At 44.7% G+C, this 22,661-nt stretch overlaps 1 protein-coding gene across 2 annotated transcripts in view; it reads left to right on the top strand.

Annotated features, from left to right (window-relative positions):
- Positions 1-22,661, top strand: part of LOC132173391 (Peptidyl-tRNA hydrolase family protein) — a 33,852-nt gene that overhangs the window by 5,711 nt on the left and 5,480 nt on the right. Inside the window, exons 7-9 of one of the 2 annotated variants that reach the window (XM_059584888.2) lie at positions 2,603-2,661; positions 2,750-2,826; positions 20,129-20,269. In XM_059584888.2, coding sequence (XP_059440871.2) covers positions 2,603-2,661; positions 2,750-2,826; positions 20,129-20,260 — 268 coding nt within the window. In that variant the 3' untranslated portion in view covers positions 20,261-20,269. The remainder of the gene's footprint in view (positions 1-2,602; positions 2,662-2,749; positions 2,827-20,128; positions 20,270-22,661) is intronic. The other variant, XM_059584887.2, reaches the window with a different exon arrangement.

The raw sequence follows: 22,661 nt of genomic DNA, 5'->3' as shown, positions 1-22,661 counted from the left end.
GTTAATGCTGGTTTTCTTATGTATATTCTTTGTGTACCTAGAAACGCATTGCGCTTTTTTGATATATACAACATTACTTATAAAAAAAAAAAAAAAAAGTGTGATATACTATGCAGTGGAAACTGTTGCATCCTAGTTAGCCATACATGCAGATTTACACAATTTATATTTGAATGGGTGAATTTCCAGAGTTTTAATTAAGTAGCTGATAAAGAAAGTGTTTTCTTTTTGGTCTCCAAGTAAGAGTGTTGATCTGTGTCATTTTCTTAATTTAAACTGTTAGATGGGTTATTAGGGTTAGTAAGTCATTAGGGTTTGAGGGTAGTTTGGTCATTTTGATTTTGTCCTAATCCTATATATTAGGATGTTTGTATTAGGTTAACAAGCTGCTGAAATACAGCAGCCTCCTTCTCTTCTCCCTCTAATCTTCTTGCTTCAAAACTATTAACTTGGTATCAAAGCATTAGGGTTTAAATCTTTGGCCCGTTGTTTGTTGTCTTAATTTTCTGCTCTTTTTCTTTTTGATAAGTAATGTAGTATATATCAAAAAAGCGCAAAGCGCCTCTAAGTACACAATAAAGTATACAAAGGAACCCAACCAAACAACCTAACAAACCAAAAACCTAGAAAAACCTCTAAGAGCACAAGAAGGAATACAAGGGACCCAACCAAACACCCAAGAAAAGCCCTAGTGCACCTTAGGGGGAAACCTAGTGCACCTCAGGGGGAAAGGAAAATGCATTTTTCGACCCCAAAAATCCCCACCGACGCTGGTCCTTCACCGGAGAGATGGAGCAATTCAGATTTTTGAGCTCCCTCATCCCCTTAACCTTAGGAGCAGAAGCTTCAACCACGGGCTCCCTCTTATCAACCACAACCTCGGCAAGCAGGTCCTTGTTCTTATGCAGCTGCTTTGCGACTTTTTCCTTCACCCTTCGGGTATACCACAGTTGGGACTCTGCTCTGCTCTTTTTCTTTTGGTTGAATTTCTCCGTCCTGTTGTTAGTGAGTCTCCTTTTGGTGGCAGCACCGCTCATGTGGGCATACTGCCCACACGGGTTGTGCCTTGATGAAGCTTTAGAGTTGTTCTTGGAAACCAAGAGAAAAGGAAGAAAAAAAAAATGATTTTGATTGTTTTTGGTGTTATGTGATGGTTTCGGTGCTTTCGTGGTGTTCCTTTGAGTAGTTCTTGTGTTAATCGAAGGTTTCTATGGTGCTTACCGACGACGTCTAGCCACTAACGGTGGTTTTTGTGGTTGCCGGTGGCTGTTATGGTGTTAGCCGGCAAGTTTACAGCGTTTTAGTGGCTTTTAATGATGTTTTTCAATTCTCCAGCAACTTTTGTGGTGTTGTGAGTTGTTTCTGTCAAGTTTTGGTGATCTCCGGCAAATTTCTGGCGAGTTTTGGTCGTCTCCAGTAGGTTTCAGGCGAGTTGGTTGGAGAAGACGACCCTGTTTGGTTGTTGGTGTACTCTGTCCCCTATTCGTGATAAGGCTATCCTTAGAACCAGTTTTGTTTTTCCTTCAATGGGGTAGACTATCCTTGCCCAAGGTTGGGATAACTTCAACCCGGCTTTCTACAAGAATCGGTTGCTATTTTGATTGGTTTTCTTCCGGTTCAATGTGGATTGAAGCCGGTTCATTGGTTTCCAGTCGAGTTCTTGCTGTTTTGTGACCCGTTCCACTTGTTTTTCTACCGGTTCAGTGTGTTTTAAGACTGGTTCAGTGGTTCAGTGTGTTTCTTTACTGGTTCAGCAAGTTTCATGTTTGGTTCACTTTCTTTCGAGGTTGCTAAGTGGTGTTTTAGCCCGGTCCCTATTGGTTTGGGCTACATGCACTTCCATTGGGTTTGTTGCTCTAGTAGTTCCTAGTTGTTGGTTGATCACGTGAAACGTAATCGTTGTTAGCTGTCGAGATCCGACTGACCTTGATGTTTTGCGGTGGTTTCCGACTGATTGTTGTTGTTTGGTGACATTTGACTGGCCTTGGTGTTTTATGGTGAGATCCAATCTACTCTTGGTGTTTTGCGGTGAGATCCGACCAGCCTTGGTGTTTTGCGATGGGTTCCGATCGGTCCTCGGTGTTTTCCGGCGAGATCCTATTGGCCTTGGTGTTTTTCGGCGAGATCCGAGTTTTGGACCGACGAAGTTTTTAGACAATTTTCTTGTTATTTTATTCAATCTGTGTATTGTGTGCTCCAAGCTGTTCCAACTATAGGGGGAGTGTGAGAGTATGTTTTTCGTTTGCTTGTTTCTTCCAAGCTGGATTTATATGATTTATATGATCCAGCTTGAGGGGGAGCGTTAGAAGGGTTATTTTAGGGTTAGTAAGTCATTAGGGTTTGAGGGTAGTTTGGTCATTGTAATATTTCTCTAATCTTATATGTTAGGATGTTTGTATTAGGTTAACAACAAGCTGAAATGCAGCAGCCTCCTTCTCTTCTCCCTCTAATCTTCTTACTACAAGACTACGTTAATGAAATTGGGATTGTTTTTATGTAAGAAGACGTAGAGTTTTAGTTTTGGCATTGTTTTTTAAGTGCTTTTTTGTGGAAGGTATGTAGTGATTTGCTTTTTTGTTTTTGTTTTCTATAATTGAACTAGGCTAAAGAGTGTGATCTCTCATTTTAGAGGCAACAGAGAATTTCCTCGGCTAAGAATTGGTTAGTTTGAATGTCCCAACTAAAATGTGTCTCCTAGATGTTTTATTTTTCTTTTTGTACTGCTAAATTATTTCATTTATCTTTTTAGGTATTGGTAGGCCGCCTGGACAAATGGATCCCAAAGCATTTTTGCTCCAAAAGTTCAATGCAACGGCTCAAGAACGAGTAAGTTCTGGTTATTTACTTTTAATTATGTTAGAGGTACTTCATAGGTAAAGACGAGACCCTACAACCGATCCGAGCCAAACCTTCTATGTTATTGATCAAACCTACGGAAACCAATTCTGACTTAGCCAAGTTGATCTTCAAGCCTGAGATAGCTTCAAAACACAAGAACAAGCATTGCAAATGATTGAGGTGATTTGAGTCTACCCCACAGTAAATTAGAGTGTCATCCACAGATAGAAGATGAGAGGTATCAAGCCCACCAACATTCCAAGTCCCCATAGAGAAGCCAAACAACAAACTCCCACTAACTGAAACAAAAATCATCCTACCCTAAGCCACTCCATCACAATGCCAAACGACATAGAAGGCAAAGGGTTATGTCCAAATCTCTCTATATTTGGATGACGGCTTACAACAACTCTTGTTTTTCTAATTTTTCAGAAGTTTTGGATGTGCTCTTCTTCCTCTCCCTAATCGGGCATCTCTGTACAATTCCCCAAGATTTGCTCTGATTGAAAACACTTAGAGATTCAAGAGCTTATGGGGTTGTCTAGAGCTTGGTCAGTGGAGTCGAAGGAGTTCGTGTTGGCAGTGAAGGATGGAGACACGATGCTGAAGATTCAAGAGCGTTGCAAAGGTAAGACGCGTTCGATACGGCTGGAGTGGAAAGAAGCGGTTTGGTTAGTGAATATCTTTGGCGAACTGATGGCAGTGGAGGATTCAAGGGTCTTTAGGGATGAGTCTATTCGAAGTTTTCCACGTGCATTAGTCCAAAAATGCTTCAATAGGCATGGGAGATTTCTGGTCTTAGAGGAGTATGATGGCAGAGATAGGCGTGGAAGAGTTTTGGTGCCTGAAGGTAGGAACAGGAAGGGATGGGATCGGCTTCAGTCAGAGCTTTGGATAGCTATTGATTTCATTAAGCCGTTCGTTGGGGATGCGAGGAGGACAGTAATAGGGAAACAGAGAAGGAGTTTTTCAGAGGTCTTGCTTTCATCAACGAATCAGGTAGAGGAACTGTTTGGGTCCTACGATGAACCGATTGCGAGGGTTCCCAAATGGTTGATAGGAGGCAAAGGTGGGATTAGCAACTTAGCTGGGCAAAGTTATATGGCTGTCTGCCATGGTAAGGAAACTACAGAAGATCTTGAGGTTCAGGTGGTGGCTCCGGTGAAGGGTTCGGCGACTAGGCTTGCCTGGAATGATGATGCTGGCTATGGGGTACAGCAGAGGAAGGTTCCAAGTTCCGAGGAGAAATCTTCTAATGGGCTTGCCTCTGGAACATCTTGTCGTGGTTGCGTGTCTGCGGGGTAGAAGGAAAAGTTGAAGATTTCCCTGTTAAAGCTACTGGAGGATATCAGGAGCTGTCTGGAAGGATTAGATACGCGTCTGACTTGTGGGTGTGGGAAGCAGTTGGTTTTAATAATTTCCCTGTCTTGGAGAGTTCCCAGGTGGGCCATTTAAAGGTGTGGCCTCAAGCTCAGCCTATGGGCCAAATTAAGATTCAGCCCAAGGCCCAATCCAAGATTTTGGTAGCTCAGAAGGACAAAGCCCCTGCAGCGGGAGTTGGGCCCAATAAATTGCTGAAGTGCTATAGCAGGAAGGCAACGATGCAATGCCATGAGAAATCCACTGGGCTCGTAGGTGAGGTGGGGGATCCTGGTGCCTCAACGTCCAACACAGGGCGTAGTTTACTGTCGGTCTTGACGAACTTAGCTTCGTCGGCCTACTCTGGGTTGCCGGCAGAGGCGCCGATGGTGCCAGTGAAGTGTGCTCAGGGCTCGACGATGGAGAAAGCGGCGAGTGGAGGAGCGCTGGACGCCGGTAATGAAGTTCTGCATTTTCCGGCGATAAGGCCGATCGTTCAAGTTCCGGTGTCGACGCGGTTGGGCGAGTTAGAACTGGGTATTCTGGGCAAGATGCCATCGGGTCTTCCGGTAGGAGATCGGAGGGAGGCATCGCACAGTCTTGCTATGACGAATCCTTCTGGGCTCGTTGCCGAGGCTCATGAGAAGTCGAAGAAGGTGTTTACTGCCAAGTTGGGTCAGACGGCGCCGGTCGTTGGAAAGGATGTGTGTTTCTCAGGAAGAGCTTTCACCGGGTCTGGAAAGATGGAATCAACCGGAGCTGGGCCAGAGGATGTCGGGGAAGGACTTGGGGGAGGGTGTAGGTAATGGGCAGATATTGCTCGATATGCAGGTGGAGATCCCACCGGGTATGGAGAAGTGGGTTTTGCCAGATTCCGATCACTCTTTTAGGGAGAAGGGGATCGTGGTCAGTGTCCCTGATGTGGGCTTATGTACTTCAGGAGAAGCGTATTCTGGAAATGAGGATTGTTGTTCGCAGGATGAGGAGTCTGACTCCTTAGCTTTGGAACCATATGCGGATCAGAATCCTATTACGGTGGAGTATGTAACTCAATTTAGCAAGCTCGTGAGTGTCTCTTGTGACGGTGAAGATGGGGGGTTGGCAGAGGCTTTTGGGATCATCATGGCGGATAATGAGGACATCGGTAAGGAGGCGGGAGAGGTGTTGAAAGAGGGAGGGGCAGTGGAAGCAAACACTGGAAAAAAAGGTAAAGGGAGCTCAACAATCTTAATTTTTCCGTTAATTATGAGGTGCACAGTGGTAGTTCATTGAGGGACAGCAAAAAGGGTAGGGCTTGTCGAGTTGTTCAATGAAGCCGAAGATACTTTCTTGGAATGTGAGGGGTTTGAATGTAAGGGACAAAAGGTTGAGAATTAGAAATCTTCTTAGAAATTGGAAGGTGGACATAGTGTGCTTTCAAGAGACCAAGGTGGATTTTATTTCTAGCAATTTTGTGAGAAGTTTGTGGGGATGTCCTTATGCGGAGTGGTGCTATGTCCCCTCGAGAGGGGCTTCGGGTGGTATTTTGGTTTTATGGGATAGAAGAGTAGTTACGAAGGTTGAGGTGGCCTTGGGCAGTTTTGTGGCGGCATGCTCTTTTAGAAACGTTGATGATGGTTTTGTTTGGGCTTTTGCGGGGGTGTATGGTCCTAATAGAGATAACATCAGGCGTCTTCTTTGGGAGGAACTGGCGGGCCTTATGAGTTGGTGGGAAATGCCTTGGTGTATTGGAGGGGATTTTAATGCAACTCTTTATCCTAGTGAGAGATCGGGGGGGGGCTTATGCTCGGTCCGCAATGAGGGAATTTGCAGATTTTATATCGGAGCAGGGCCTTATGGATTTTCCTTTAGCTGGGGGGGTCTCTACTTGGTCTAACAATCACTCTTGGTCACGGCTAGATCGTTTCTTAGTCTTTCCAGAATGGGAAGCTCGTTACCCAAGTATGCGACAAAAGAGGATGCTTCGTGTGTGTTCGGATCACGCTCTTATTATTCTTGATTGTAATTGCTTCTCAGGAGGCAAGAGACCCTTCAAGTTCGAGAATATGTGGCTTAAAGCGGAGGGTTTTGTGGACATAGTAAGGAGCTGGTGGGAGTCTTACATTTCCAGGGCACCCCGAGTTTTATTCTGGCAAAGAAGATGAAAGCTCTCAAAGGGGACATTAAGAGATGGAATGTTCAGGAATTTGGAGATGTGGGAGGGTGCATTAAAGCCTGTATGGATGATATAAAGGATCTTGATAGGGTGGAGGAGGAGAGAGGGTTATCCGTAGAAGAAATGGAGAGAAAAAGGTTGCTAGCTAGAGAGCTGGAGACTTATCTCTTACATGAGGAAATCAGCTGGAGGCAGAAATCTAGGATCCGTTGGTTGAAGGAGGGAGATAAATGTACGAAAATTTTCCATCAGATTGCTAATGCAAATAGAAGACAGAATACTATTGAGTCTCTGATGGTGGGTGGTTCTACAACTTCAGATCAAGAGGTCATTAGCAACCATGTTACCAGTTTTTATGAGTCTCTTTTTACAGAGAGCCTCAATTGGAGACCGAGGTTAGATGATCTTGATTTTGATATGTTGACGATTGGTGAGGCCTCTAGGTTGGAAGATCCTTTTGAGGAAAGGGAGGTGTGGGAGGTGGTGAAAGCTATGGATAGGGATAAGGCTCCAGGCCCGGATGGCTTTTCTATGGCCTTTTTTCAGGATTGGTGGGATGTGATTAAGGGGGACATTATGGCGGTTTTTGCGGAGTTCCATGAGCGAGGTTATTTTGAAAAAAGCCTTAATGACACGTTTATCTCCCTTATTCCGAAGACACATGGAGCTTTCGATATCAAGGATTTTCGGCCGACTAGCCTTGTGGGAGGGACTTATAAGATTGTTGCCAAGGTATTAGCCAACAGAATGAAGAAAGTGATGGATAGGGTCATTTCGAAACCTCATAACGCTTTTGTTAAAGGTAGGCAAATCCTAGACTTAGTTCTCATCGTCAATGAATGTTTGGATAGCTGAATAAAATCAGGGGAACCTGGCTTGTTGTGCAAAATGGATATGGAAAAGGCGTATGATCATATGAATTGAAAGTTTCTTCTTTACTTACTGAGAAGATGCGGTTTTGGAGAGAAATGGTGTTCCTGGATTGAACATTGCATCTCGTCTGTACGTTTCTCGGTACTGATCAATGAATCCTCTTCCGGTTTTTATGATAGTTTGCAGGGAGTGAGGCAAGGAGATCCTCTTTCTCCTTTCTTGTTTGTTATAGTTATGGAGGCGTTCAGTAGGTTGATCAATGCCTCGATTAATAGGGGACTCATCTCTGGTTTTTCGGTGGGAAGTGGTGAGTCGGATCGGGTTATTGTCTCTCACCTTCTCTTTGCTGATGACACTTTCGTTTTTTGTGGGGCAGATCCGAATCAAATAAGAAATATTGGCGCTTTACTTGTTTGCTTCGAAGCCGTTTCTGGGTTAAAGGTGAATCTGGCTAAATTTGTTTTAGCGCCTGTTAGTAGTATGGATAACGTGAGCATTCTGGCGGGCATCCTGGGCTGCGGTTCAGCTTCTACGCCTTTGAAGTACTTGGGCCTCCCTCTGGGGGCCCCGTTCACGGTAAAGGCAAGTTGGGAGGACATGTTGGAGAAGTATGCTAGAAGACTGGCCCCGTGGAAACGCTTGTATTTGTTTAAGGGGGGAGGGGGGGGAGGGAGGATCACTCTCATCAAAAGCACCCTATCCAATCTTCCCACTTAATTTTTTGTATCTGTTTCCGATTCCTGCATCTATGGCGAAGCGTATGGAGAAGATACAACGTGACTTCTTATGGGGTGGGATTAATGATGAGTTTAAGTTCCATCTGGTCGGTTGGAACAAGGTTTGTTCTCCGATCTCTGAGGGAGGTTTAGGGATCCGGAATTTGCGTGTGATGAATAAAGTTTTGTTGGGGAAATAGTTGTGGAAATTTGCTCAGGAGAAAGAGGCTTGGTGGAGGAAGATCCTGGTTGCTAAGTATTGTGCGGTTTGGGGCGGTTGGCGTTCTAGGGATCCTAGTGGTCTGCATGGGGTGGGGTTATGGAAGCATATTTGCAGGGGGTGGAGGTCTTTCTGAGGTCACTTTAGATTTGTCCCTGGTCTTGGGTCCAACATCAGGTTTTGGGAGGATATCTGGTGTGGTGACATGTCTCTCAAGGATGCTTTTCCTGGACTATTCAATATTGCTTCCAATAAGGATGCATCTATTGCGGACAACAAGGAGTGTCTAAATGGTACAATGCAATGGAACGTGTCCTTCATTCGCAGGGTTCATGATTGGGAAGTGGAGGTCTTGGCCTCTTTCTATACGCTCTTGTATTCGCATTCGATGAGTGGGGTAGGGGAGGATAGGATGTGGTGGATCTCTTCTCGTAAAGGAAAGTTTGAGGTAAGATCTTTGTACAGGATCCTTGCTTCTACAAATCCCATCCCTTTCCCATGGAAAAGTATTTGGCGCATTAAGGTTCCTTCAAGAGTGGCTTTCTTTGCTTGGACGGCCGTGCTTGGGAAGACTCTAACATTGGATAATGTTCGGAAGAGAGGTATTGTAGTGGTTAATCACTGTTGCATGTGTGAATCGGATGGGGAGTCAGTTGATCATCTTTTTCTTCATTGTGGGGTTGCGGGTAACTTGTGGAATGCCGTTTTCTCTCGGTTTGGTTTGTGTTGGGTGATGCCTGGTTGTGTCAGGGAGTTATATGCTTCTTGGTGGGCGGGTGGCAAGGCTTGTAGTGCTGTCATGTGGAAGATGGTCCCTCTTTGCCTCATGTGGTGCATTTGGAGTGAGAGAAATGCTAGATGTTTTGAGGACTCTTCTAGGAATATAGAGGACCTTGTCCACTTTTTCTTGTACACTCTTTTCACTTGGACTGCTGGCTGGTTAGCGCCTCTAGTGATTAGCTTTCCTGACTTTCTTTTTATGTTCTCTTCTTATTTTTCTTCCTCTTAGTCGCTCTCTTGTATACTCCCTGTGTATTAGGGTTGCGCCCCTCTGCGCTCTTAATACATCTTATTACTTATAAAAAAAAAAAATTATGTTAGACAACCATGTAATTGACCTTTATGTTTAACACAACCTTATTTTTCTTAGTATTCCGAAACCAGTTGATAGAAATACTTTAGGGCATTTTGGAGCATTCTTATATGCAGTTTTCCATGAATTTAGATCTTTCTTACACGCAATGCATAAGAATATCACCACACATTCAGATTCAATTTGTTACAGATTCCCTTTCAGACTATGAATGATATTTTCTGTAATTTTTTCACTTATTTACTATAAGATTGGTCTACTTTGTGTTACAACATCAACCCAAATATTGTGGTTTAGTATCATGGGATATTTGGGATTCTTCTACGTTGAAGGAAAATCATTTGAGCTTCAATACTGTTAGAGGGGTTTAGGGTTTGCATGAAGAGAAAAGGAAGAAGAGATCTGTCATGTAGCCTCTCTCCTCTCATATTGCACACACACACACACACACACACACACACACACACATATATATATATATTGTAACATAGACTACAAAGATCAAAATACCCATATAACATGTTAACCCTAATACACTTTTTCAACACTCCCCCTCAAGCTGGAGCATATATATCATATGGGTAGCTTGGAACAAATAAACTCTAACTTCTTCCGACACAAGGATTTTGTAAACATATCAGCTAGCTGATCTCCAGACTTCACGAATGGTGTAGATATATCTCCGTTAAGTATCTTATTTCGAACAAAGTAACAATCGACCTCAATATGCTTGGTTCTTTTATGAAAAATAGAGTTAGACGCAATATGTATAGCAGCTTGATTATCACAAAATAACGGGATAGGAGTAGGAGCGGCGAATCCGATCTCTTGGAGAAAATGTTGTAACCACATCAATTCACTAGCAGTATTAGACATTGCCCTGTATTCTGCCTTGACATTGGACCATGCCACCGCCGTCTGTTTCTTACTTTTCCAAGTTACTTGATTACCAACCAAGAATGTACAATATCCTGTAGTAGATCGCCTATTTGAGTGAGAACCTGCCAAATCTACATCAATAAACCCTTCTACCCAGAGGTGTCCATTCGGTTTATACAATATCCCAAGGCCAGGAGCTCTTTTCAAATATTGAATAATACGAGTAACAGCTTCCCAATGTGAACCCTAGGAGCCTCGAAGAACTGACTAACAACACTAACTGCATATGAGATGTCTGGCCTAGTTTTTTTTTTTGATAAGTAATGATGATATAAAAGAGCGCAAAGGGGCGCAACCCATATACACTGGAATGTCAATTTTCCCGTGTATATGGGTAATTCAATTTTCCAACCAAACGACAATACCTACTAGGATCTTTAAATAATCCCCCTTCATCTTTTTCTAATTTCTGGTTAGGATCCATTGGAATGTCAATAGGACGAGCACTCAGAAGACTTGTCTCTTCTAACAAATCAAATACATATTTTCTTTGGGATAAATTGATACCTGTTCGGGATCTAGCAACATCAATCCCCAAAAAATATCTTCGTTTTCCCAAATTTTTTGTATGAAACTGATGTTGTAAAAACAGTTTCAATCAAGCAATGCCTCCTGAATCATCACTTGTAATCACAATGTCATCCACATATACCACGAGAATAATGTAGCCTGCACTTTTATGCAAGTGAAATACTAAATGATCTATCTGACATCGTTGAAGACCAAACTCCACAACTGTAGCTGAGAACTTCCCAAACCATGCCCGTGGAGATTGCTTGAGACCATACAAGACCTTTTTTAACTTACAGACACAACTCTGATACTCCCCCTAAGCAACAAACCCCTGGTTGCTCCATATAAATTTCCTCATGTAAAAATGCATTTTTGACATCCAATTGACATAAGGGCCAATCAAGATTAGCAGCCAAGGAAATAAGAACATGGACGGAAGAGATTTTGGCAACTGGAGAAAACGTCATCATAATCAATACCATATGTTTGTGTATAACCCTTAGCAACCAAACGAGCTTTCAATTATTCAATGGAACCATCAGGATTAAACTTAACTGTGCATACCCATTTGCAACCAACCGTCTTCATAGCATGCGGTAATGGAACAAGCTCCCACGTACCATTTTGGTGCAAGGCCTTCATTTCCAATTCCATGCTTGCCTCCAACCAGAGTCGGATAAGGCATCCTGCACTGTCTTTAGAGTGAAAACAATAGAAAGATGGGAAATAAAGCAAGAATGGGAAGGAGATAAAGAACTAGAGGATACAAACTGACTGATAGGATGTTTAGTAGTGCAAGAACGTGTACCTTTCCGTAGGGCAATGGGCAAGGAATCAGATGCAAGTGATAGCAGATCCGAAGATAGGAAGGAAGATGGTGGAGGTGCAGGAGCTGATGGGCTCGGCCAACGTGTATAAACTTGGAGAGGAGCAGTTTAGCTTGGAGGAAACATGACAGACTCAGAGAGATATGGAATAGGCAACAAAACAGACATGACACCGGGCTCCAAGGTAGACGTGTTGAAAGACGCATCAAGAGGAAAATAGGAAAGAGACTCAACAAATGTGACATCAGCGCTAGTAAAGTAGCGGCGAAGAACATGACTATAACAACGATATGTCTTCTGAGTTGTGGAATAACCAAGGAAGACACATTTAGTAGAACGAAGAACAAGTTTATCAAAGGAGACGTTGAGGACTTAATTAATGCAAAGGAGACGTTGGTAAGATTGAGAGGCGAGGTGAACGTGGGGCTCGACAGAATGGAGAAGGCTATCAGGTTTGTGGAAGGCCTGAGTGTTCTACCTAGGCCTGGGGGTTCGGGAATTTATGGGCCAGCAGGAGGGGAAATAGCCCAGCCCAGGAAGGTTTTCTGGGGTAGGCCCAAGCATGGTAAGAGATACCATCCGGTCAAGACTTATTTTAGGCGAAAAACTGTTCGGCCCGTGGTGCAAGGGGAGGCATCGAACGGAGGTGCGAAGCTGGTGGACATGCCGGAGTGTTCGTCGGGTGGACTTCTCGCTCCGGTGGGCCTCGCCGGTAGTCCCGAGGTCAGGCCGATGTCTCGCGACAAGGTGTTCCTTGCCGGGTCCATCTCGCAAATTGTCTCTTCGCCTCCGGCAGAGGCGCCGACAGAGGTTGTTCAGTCCAGTGAGGGGGCGGAGAGAAATAATCCGGCAAGTGTGGGTGGTCCGGGGGATGTTCCGACGGTGGGTCCTAGTTTCAGGGCTACGGTGGTGGCGAATTTAAGTGATCAAGCATCGGCTCCTCCGGCCGGTGAGCTGGACTGCTTGAAGGGAGACCCAAAGTCTCTGGTGGGTGTCGCCGGTATCTATGCCAATTCTGTGGAGAGGTCGTTGTCCTGCGACAGGGAGGTTGCTTCGGCCCTGGAGTTAGCAACCACTTCTCCGGCAGAGGGACCGACTAAGGAAGACGTGTTCAGTGAAGGGGCGGCGAGTCCGACAAGGGTCGACACATTGGGTGATATATTGACGGCGGTTTCCTTGGTTGAGTTTACAGAGACGATGGGTTCTCCGATGAAGTTGCAGGGGCCTCTACCCAGTCTGGAGAAGGGGCTGGTCGACCAAGGTGATCGTAAGGGGGTCTTGGGGGTCTCTGTCTCTGGGATTCTGGGTAAGCACCCCAGCAGTGGAGTGTCTCCGGAATTCTCTGGGCCTGCTACCAGCGTCGGTGAGAAGGTCAGGTTGGGAGGTTGTCAGGGTGATTCTGGAAAGGGTCTTCTGGGTAAGGAGATGGGGTGTGGGGTGTCTCCGGAATTCTCTGGGCCTGCTACCAGCGTCGGGGAGAAGGTCAGGTTGGGAGGTTGTCAGGGTGATTCTGGGAAGGGTCTTCTGGGTAAGGAGATGGGGTGTGGCATATCACAGGCGGATAATCTGGTTGGAACTTCTACAGAAGTGGTGGGTTCTAGCAATCAGGATTCTTTTGTCCCAGATTCTGTTCAGGAAACACAATTGGAGTTGCAGGAGAAAATTTTTATCATTCAGGCTTGTAAGGAAGTTGGCCTAACTTGTGATGGTGAGGAAGGTAAGCTTGAGGAGACCATTGGGGGGCTTATGGCTGACAACAGAGGCAAAGAAGTGGAGAGGGCAGTGTGCACTCCTATTGTCAAAAAAGGCAAGAGGGAGCTTATTAATTTGCAGTCCTCTGTTAATTTTTTGGAGCATTCATCAAGGGAAAGAAACAAGGGGAGGGCCAGTCGAGTTAAATCATGAAGCTGAAAATTCTTTCATGGAATGTGAGAGGTTTGAATGAGAGGGATAAAAGGTTGAGGGTTAGAAATTTGCTTAGAAGTTGGAAGGCTGATGTTGTTTGTTTCCAAGAGACTAAGATGGAGTTCTTTTCGTATAATTTAGTGAGGAGCTTATGGGGATGCCCGTATGTGGAGTGGTGTTTTGTCCCTTCCATTGGGGCTTCGGGGGGTATTTTGCTCATGTGGGACAAGAGAGCTGTGGAGAAGGTAGATATAGCGTTGGGAAGGCATGTGGCGGCTTGTTCTTTCAAGAATATTGAGGATGGTTTCGAGTGGGCGTTTGCGGGGGTATATGGTCCTAACAGAGCTATTGCTAGGCGTTCTCTTTGGGAGGAATTGGCAGGGATCATGAGTTGCTGGGACGTCCCGTGGTGTATTGGTGGGGACTTCAATGTCACTCTTTATTCTAGTGAAAGGTCTAGGGGAGCTCATTCTCGGTCGGCTATGAGGAATTTTGGCGAGTTCATCTCGGATCAGGGTCTCATGGACCTTCCCTTAGTGGGGGGTATTTCTACTTGGTCAAACAATAATTCTTGGTCTAGGCTTGATCGGTTTCTTGTTACCCCGGATTGGGAAGTCCGCCACCCGGACTTGCGCCAAAAGAGGTTGCTTCGGGTTTGTTCCGATCATGCTCCTATTATTTTGGATTGTAGCTCTCATGAGGGAGGTAAAAGGCCTTTCAAGTTTGAGAATATGTGGCTTAAAGTGGAGGGTTTTGTGGACAAAGTGCGCAGCTGGTGGGACTTGTATCATTTTCAGGGTACTCCGAGTTTCATCCTTTCAAAGAAGTTGCAAGCTCTAAAGTGGGACTTAAGGAGATGGAATGCGCAAGACTTTGGCAATGTGGGGGTTCGGATTAAGGATCGTATGGAAGATCTCAAAGCTATGGATAGGGTGGAGGAAGAAAGAAGGTTATCCGCGGAAGAGATTGAGAAGAAAAAGGTGCTCGCTAGGGAGTTAGAAATCTCTCTCCTTCAAGAAGAAATTAGTTGGAGACAAAAATCAAGAATCCGTTGGTTGAAAGAGGGTGACAAGTGTACTAAATTCTTCCATCGGATCGCTAATGCCAACCGTAGACAGAACTATATTGAGTCCTTGAACATTCATGGAACTACTACCTCTAATCAAGAGGCTATTAGTAATCATATTACTCGCTTTTATGAGACTCTATTCACAGAGACCCTAAGTTGGAGACCAAGGTTGGACAATCTTCAATTCGATAGGTTGGAGGAGGAAGAGTCTTCTAGTCTAGAAGTTTCTTTTGAGGAGAGGGAGGTGTGGGAGGTGATCAAAAAAATGGATAGGGACAAGGCTCCAGGCCCGGATGGTTTCTCTATGGCTTTCTTTCAGGATTGTTGGGAGGTGATCAAAAAGGACGTCATGGCTGTTTTTGGGGAGTTCTATGATCGAGGTAAATTCGAAAAAAGTCTCAATGCTACTTTCATTGCTCTCATTCCGAAGTCACATGGGGCTTCCGATTTGAAGGACTTCCGTCCTATTAGTCTTGTGGGAGGGATTTATAAGATCATTGCGAAGGTCTTAGCCAACAGAATGCGGGGAGTCATGAACCGGGTCATATCCAAGCCGCAAAATGCTTTTGTCAAAGGTAGACATATTTTGGATTCGGTGCTTATTGCCAATGAATGCCTGGACAGCCGTCTCAGATCCGGGGACCCCGGCCTCTTGTGTAAGTTGGATATGGAGAAGGCTTACGATCATATGAACTGGAAGTTTCTACTCTATTTATTAAGAAGGTGTGGATTCGGCGACAAATGGTGCTCTTGGATTGAGCATTGCATCTCGTCCGTGCGGTTCTCGGTGTTGATCAATGGTTTGCCCTCCGGTTTCTTTGTGAGCTCGCGTGGGGTTAGACAAGGTGACCCTCTATCGCCTTTTTTGTTCATCTTGGTCATGGAGGCTTTCAGTAGGATGATTAATGCCTCCATCAGTAGGGGCTTCATCAATGGGTTCTATGTGGGTGCCAGGGAGCATGAGCGGGTGTCGATCTCCCATCTTCTTTTTGCTGATGATACTTTGGTGTTTTGTGGGGCAGAACCGGAACATGTTAGATTTATTAAAGCCCTTAGCATAGGCTTTGAGGCGGTTTCCGGGCTAAAGATTAATCGGGCCAAGTCTGTTTTGGTCCCAGTTGGAGATTCAGTTGAGACGGATGAGCTGGCCGGCGTCTTGGGTTGTGGCACTAGCTCACTTCCCTTGAAGTATTTGGGTCTTCCGCTAGGGGCTTCCTTCAAGCAGTTGGCTGTTTGGGATGATATGGTGGAGAAAATTGCTAGAAGGTTGGCCTCGTGGAAGCGTTCTTATTTGTCCAAGGGGGCGAGGCTCACTCTCATCAAGAGCACCTTATCCAACTTGCCCACCTATCTTCTGTCCTTGTTTCCCATCCCTATCTCCGTGGCGAATCGTATTGAGAAGATTCAACGGGATTTTTTATGGGGAGGTTTCAAGGATGAACCCAAATTCCATTTGGTCAGTTGGCACGAGGTTTGTTCTCCGATTTCTGAGGGAGGTCTAGGGATTCGGAGCTTGCGCCTTTTCAACCAAGCTCTCTTGGGGAAATGGTTATGGAGATTTGCAAATGAAGAAGAAGCTTGGTGGAGAAGTATCTTGGTGGCTAAGTATGGGGTGGTTTGGGGTGGTTGGCGTTCAAATGTTCCGCGTGGAACGCATGGGGTGGGGTTATGGAAATACATTTGTGGGGTTTGGAGGTCGTTTCGGTGCCACTTCAGATTAGTCCCCGGTTTGGGGGGGAAGGTCAAATTTTGGGAGGATTGTTGGTGTGGCGAGACGCCCCTCAAAGATGCTTTTCCGGGCCTTTTTAATATAGCCCGCAACAAGGATGCCTCCATTGCGGATATCCGGGAGTGCGTAAATGGGATGGTGCACTGGAACGTTACTTTTACCCGTAGCATCCATGATTGGGAGGAGATGGCCTTAGCCTCTTTCTTCTCGCTCTTGTATTCGTCTCCGATCCGGGGGGAAGGGGTTGACCGGATGTGGTGGATTCCTTCTAGGAAAGGGAAGTTTGAGGTCCGCACTTTCTACAGGAGGCTTGCCCTTAAGGAGCCTAACCAGTTCCCTTGGAGAAGGATTTGGCGTACTAAGGCTCCTTTGCGAGTGGCGTTTTTTGCTTGGTCGGCCGCTCTTGGGAAATCTCTCACACTGGATAATGTTCGGAAGAGAGGTATTGTTGTGATTAATCGTTGTTGCATGTGTGAGGCGGATGGGGAGTCTGTGGATCATCTCTTCCTTCATTGTGGGGTCGCGCGCAAGTTGTGGGAGGTCATCTTTTCTCGCTTTAACTTGAGTTGGGTTATGCCTAGAAGTGTCATGGAGATGTTTGCCAGTTGGTGGGCGGGAGGTAGAACTAGTAGTGCGGTGGTTTGGAAGATGGCCCCCTTGTGTCTCCTATGGTGCCTTTGGAAGGAAAGGAATGCGAGATGCTTCGAGAATTTGTCGAGGAACCTAGAGGACCTTATTCACTTCTTTTTGTACACTTTATTCACTTGGACAGCAGGATGGCTTGCTCCTTTAGTGATTGATTTTTCTGATTTTCTCTTTATGTTCTCTTCTTCTTTCTCCCCTACTTAGTCGCTCTCTTGTATACTTCCTGTGTACTAGGGTTGCGCCCCTCTGCGCTCTTAATGCATTATTACTTATCAAAAAAAAAAAAAAAAAGAACAAGTTTATCATATCCAGGACCAAATGTATGAACATAGCAAACACACCCAAAAACCTTTAGTGGTAAGGCAAACGGGGGTGAAGAAGAGTATACCAAGAGGGGAAAGGAGGCTTTTGTTTTGCTGAGAGGAGCGAGGTACCTTTCATGCGGTGATATTGGGCAAACCGAGTGTGAGGTGGCAGCGAATGACGGTGGAGGAGTTGATAAGGGGAGAGAATTTGAGTGATTTTTATAGGTTGTTTAGGTCTGGGGATGTAGTGTATATTGCCCATAGGTGTGCGAATAGCCATGGGAGGTTTTTGGAGTTATCGGAGTATGGCGCAGGAGGACAACAAAGTTTCATTGTTATATTAGAGGGACATGAAGGTAGAGGATGGAGTGATTGTGTTGAACAATCGGGGAAGGTTGTCAATTTTTTAGAGCCTCTTGGTCTAGTTGGGAGCAGATAAGATAAAACTCATGGTGGTTTTTCGCCATTGTGGTTGTTATGGAGGTATGAGTAAGATAATGTTGGCTATAGTAGATAGACGGCTATTATCTGTTTTTCCGGTGGGGTTGAAGAACAATAACGATTTTCTGGTGTCTCATCTCTTATTTACGAATGAAACATTGATCTTTGTGAGGCTAATAGTGAACAACTCCGCAATTTGTGTTGTCTTTTTCTATGCTTTGGCGCAATATCGGGGTTGAAGATTAATCTTTCGACATCAGAGATTATTCCAGGTTGTGAAGTGGTTGTTGTAGATGTTTTGGCTAATATATTTGGGTGTAGTGTAGCTAGGCTACCGATGGAGCGGCATTGTAAGAAAAAATGGAGGGAAGGTTGGCTTTTTGGAAGAGGTTGTATTTATCATGGTGTGGGAGGTTACTTTTGATTAAAAGTATATTGTCTAACTTGCTGACTTACTATATGTCCCTTTTCCGTATTCCGGTTGGGGTGTAACTTGCTAGAAAAACTTCAGCAAGATTTTTTATGGGGAGGTATAAATGATGAGGGTAGGTTTAACTTAATAAATTGGTGGAAGGTTTGTTCTCCAAAGCAAATGGGGGGTTTGGGGGAGAAATTTGATTCAGTTTAACCAAGCTCTTTTGGGCGGGTATCATTTTACATGTTTTGTAAAGGAGAGGGAGTTTTTGTGGAGATTGGTGGTGGAAGCCAAATTTGGTAGTTTAAGTGGAGGTTGGTGTTCTAAGGAGGTAGTGGGACCCTTTGGAGTTGGAGTGTGGAAACATATTAGGAGGGGGCGGGGAGTTTTTTTTTTTGAGTTTTGTTAGATATGATGAAGTGGGAGATGATACTAACATAAGATTTTGTCATGATTTATGGTATGGGGACCAGCCTTTGAAGGAATCTTTTTCGGAGTTATTTAGTATTGCTTATTGTAAGGAGGCTTGGGTGGCTGATTACTTGCAGGTTTCTAATGGCAACATTCAATGGAATTTATCGTTTATCATGCTGTACAAGTTTGGGAAGTAGAGTTGGTGACCGAGTTTCTTAATGTGTTGTATTTTTTCGGAATGAGACAAAGGTGGGGCAGATAGTATTTGGTGGATGTCATCCAAGAGGTAGAAGAGGTAGAAGTTTGAAGTACGATCATTTTATCAACATTTGTCTACTCCAACTAGTTCTTCATTTCCGTGGAAGACTATTTTGAGAGTCAATGTTCCATTGAGCGTGAGTTTGTTTGGACAGAGGCTCTTGGGAAGATTTTGACTGTGGATAGTCTAAGAACGAGAAAGTTCATAGTGGTGGATTGGTGTAACATGTGTAAAAGGAGGAGGGAATCTATAGTATGAAGATCAGGATGGTGGGTGGTGTACGAAGGAGGTTTTGGGTTCTCATGGTGTGGGTTTATGGAAGCATATCCGTAAAGGTTGGAACTTTTTTGCCAAAGGTATTCGGTTTGAGGTGGGGGTGGGTTCGAAAGTCCGTTTCTGGCATGATATTTGGTGTGGGGAACATTCTTTGAAGCATGCCTTCCCATCCCTGTTCAGTATTGCTAGATTCAAAGAAGCTTGGGTGAAGGATAACTTTACTTGGAGGAATGGGGTTGTTGAATGGAACATCATCTTTGTGCGGCCTGTCCAAGATTAGGAGATGGATATGCTCCTTTCTTTCTTTGATCAGTTGTGCTCTTGTATGATCTCCCTTGGTATTGTGGATAGTATTTGCTGGTCCTTGTCCAAGAAGGGTAAGTTCGAGGTGCAGTCGTTCTACAAGGCCTTGTCCAACTTCGACCATGAGGTGTTTTCTTGGAAGAGTATCTGGCGTACTAAGGTACCGTTGCGAGTGGCTTTTTTCGGGTGAGCTGCGGCCCTCGGAAAAGTTTTGACTCACGACAATTTGCGTAAGAGGAACATTGTGGTAGTGGAATGGTGTTATATGTGTAAGAAGAACGGAGAGTCGGTCGATTATCTTCTTCTTCACTACGAGATTGCAAGTGCTCTTTGGCATACTATTTTTAATTGGTTCGGGTTGCTTTGGGTTATGCCTTGCAGGGTTAGGGATTTGTTTGATTGCTGGTGGACGGGAGGGTGTTCTCGAAGTGCGGTTGTGTGGAAGATGATTCCTCTTTGTCTTATGTAGTGTTTATGGAGCGAAAGAAATGCTAGATGCTTTGATAATTCCATTAGGACTTTAGAGGAACTTATTCATTTTTTCCTCTATACTCTTTACTCTTGGACGGCCCGCTTGGTTAGCTCCATTAGTGATTAGTTTTTCTGACTTTCTTTTTCATTTTTCTCCCTCTTAGGTGCACTCTTTTTTCCTCCTGTGTAATTTGGTTGCGCCCCTCTGCGCTTTTTATATCAACATTACTTATCCAAAAAAAAAAATGCTCGCTTTGCCATCTGATTTTTCTGCTTGATGTGTTGATATTGGGCACGGTTGTGCTCATAGTTTAAGGCATTTTGCTTTTCACTGTGGTAATGTGATATACCTTTTTGGAATAGATTGATGCTGCGTTGCAAGATGGGGTGGTCATGTTGAAGCTCCTTTTATCTAAAGGATTGACGGAGTGTGCAAGATGCTTTAATAAGGAGCAAAAGTACAAGTATACAAGATTGCAGACTATGCCCACATGACAAGCTGAGGTATTAGTTTTTATTTATTATTTAATTATTTAATTGTTTAATTATTAGGAGTAATTACCTTTTTTTCCCATCAACTACGACGCATTGTCACTTTGCCTCCATGAATTGACAACCCTATTGCCCGATCCTATTAAACTACCATTTTGTGCCCAAAACCCTCATTCCGTCAGTCAAAGGCGTTAACTCAGACGGTCAACCCGTCATGTGCGCCCCACATGCCATCTTGAAATTTTCTATCCCACCTTTTCCCCTATCAATTTCAACGCATTGCCACTTTGCTCCCATGAATTGTACCCTACTGTGGGCGAAAGTGGGATAGAAAATTTCAAGATGGCATGTGGGACGCATATGACGGGTTGACCGTCTGAGTTAATGCCTTTGACTGACGGAAAGAGGGTTTTGGGCATAAAATGGTAGTTTGATATGGTCGGGCAATAGGGTTGTCAGTTCTTGGGGTCAAAGTGACAATACGTTGTAGTTGATGGGGGATAAAGGTAATTACCCCTATATATATATTGCTGCAGAAGCATATGATTTTAGGAAGTACTTATGGATTGTGTGAGAATTTGCAAAAGCAGAAATGTCACAAGCAAAATATTAATTGAAGACACATACTACACTATGTTTTAGTATGATTGTGGCAAACACTTTAAAACTATGATCTCTTGCTGATTATGTAAATTAGTAAAAGCAGAAATGTAGTGTGTCTACAGTTTGAGTAATGCTATAGGTCACTCCGGCAAGAATGCATAGTACTCATGTTAGTGACATGGCGTAGCCACATGGTCATTCCACATCCATCTTATTTTCTTTAAAAAAAGAAAAAGAAAATAAAAAATTGAAGCCTAGTTTTGACCTTCCTCCCTCGCAAATTTTCATTCGTCAAAACCCTTCCCCCAAATTTCCCCCAATCCACCAAAGGCTCCACCACAACCACCGTGGTTGCAGCAACCGAGAGCCACAAAGAAAACAAAACATCCCCTCCTAGCTTTGATGAGAGAGAGAGAGAAAGAGGGGAGCATCGCCTTAGAGAGAGACAGAGAAACCCGAGTTACTGAGCGAGAGTCGTCCGGATTGAATCACTGTGGCTTGACCACCGTTGTTTTGCAGATGACAATGATTGGGGCGGTAGGCCTCGACCGAACTCCGGCGAGTTTCCATGGAGCGCAGCTTCTCTTTTGAAGCTAAAACTTTCTGCCTTTCGGCAAAAGATGGGTGTTCTAATCTTCTCTGGAGGAAAAGAGAAAAGGATTTGTTGGGTATATTTTCGCGAGCATCCAATGTTCCTCATGGTTGGTGGAGGCGGCGATTTAGTCTCAGGTGAAGGAAGAAATCGCCAAATCTAACTGTGAGGGAGATAAGGTTACAATTGTCCATTGGGGAGGTAATAAGGCTGGAAGGTTCTTGGAGGTGTCAGTTTTTGCTGAGGGTGGTCGCAAGGGAGTCGTTTGGCTTCCTGAGGGCCGTTTTGGGAGGGGGTGGCGGTGATTTGCGGGAGAGCTTCGGCATCTGTTGGCAGTTCAAATTAAGAAGACTTGGTTGGTGGATCTTGGGGTTCCATCTACGGCGGGGATTCTTGTGAATCCTCCTCCTTCCGATGCTAATTCCGGGAGGTCGTTCGTGGATGTCCTTCGATCTACTTCTGGTGATGATGCGAAAGCAGTTGGATTGAAGGTTCTCTCCTCAAGTTTTCTCGATCTATTCCTGGTGCCTTCTTGTTATGAGATGTGGTCTGATGGAGAAGGGCTGCGATCTGCCGTGGATTGCTATGCGTTGGAGAGTACGCCTAGGTCCATGGCGGTGACAGCTGTGTCTTTGAGGTCGAAGAAGAGGAAGGGTAATTTTGGTATTACTGGGTTATTGAGGAATATAGGGCAAATTCAATCTAAATTGGACCAGGTCCTTGTTGGGTTAGCCTCGAAGCTCAAGTGTAGGAGGAAAAGGTTTGGTTTGTTGGGCCTAGCTAAAGCAACCTTTGGTCGAGAATCTGGGTCTATCCTTGAAGCAGGTTAGGGTCAATTTTCGGCGCTTGATTCGGATTTGGGTTCGGATACGAGTTTGGGTCTGTCCTCAAATTTTTTGAAGCCTGTTTCAGTTTTTGCTCCTTTGGTCACTGAAGTAGATGTGGAGCCGCCGGCTAGGTCTCCTTCGAGTCTGCAGGTTGTGTCGAAGTCGGCGTGTTTTCTTGATTTGGGTTCCTTGTCGGAGACTGCTTTGTTACCGGAATCTCCAGTGGTGGCTAGCTCTCCAGCGAGTACTCTGGCTGTCTATTACGCGGCAACGGAGGAAGCTCAAGCTCAGACTGATCGAATCTCTTCCCCGATGAATGGTTTGATCAATCGGGGGCTTTTAGGCTCGAGAGTGGGTTCTCCTTCTTCGATCGGGTTTTTAG

The sequence above is a fragment of the Corylus avellana genome, chromosome 3 (assembly GCF_965113065.1).
Source record: "Corylus avellana chromosome 3, dhCorAvel1.hap1.2, whole genome shotgun sequence".
NCBI lineage: Eukaryota > Viridiplantae > Streptophyta > Magnoliopsida > Fagales > Betulaceae > Corylus > Corylus avellana.
This window is presented reverse-complemented; position numbering and strand designations above follow the sequence as displayed.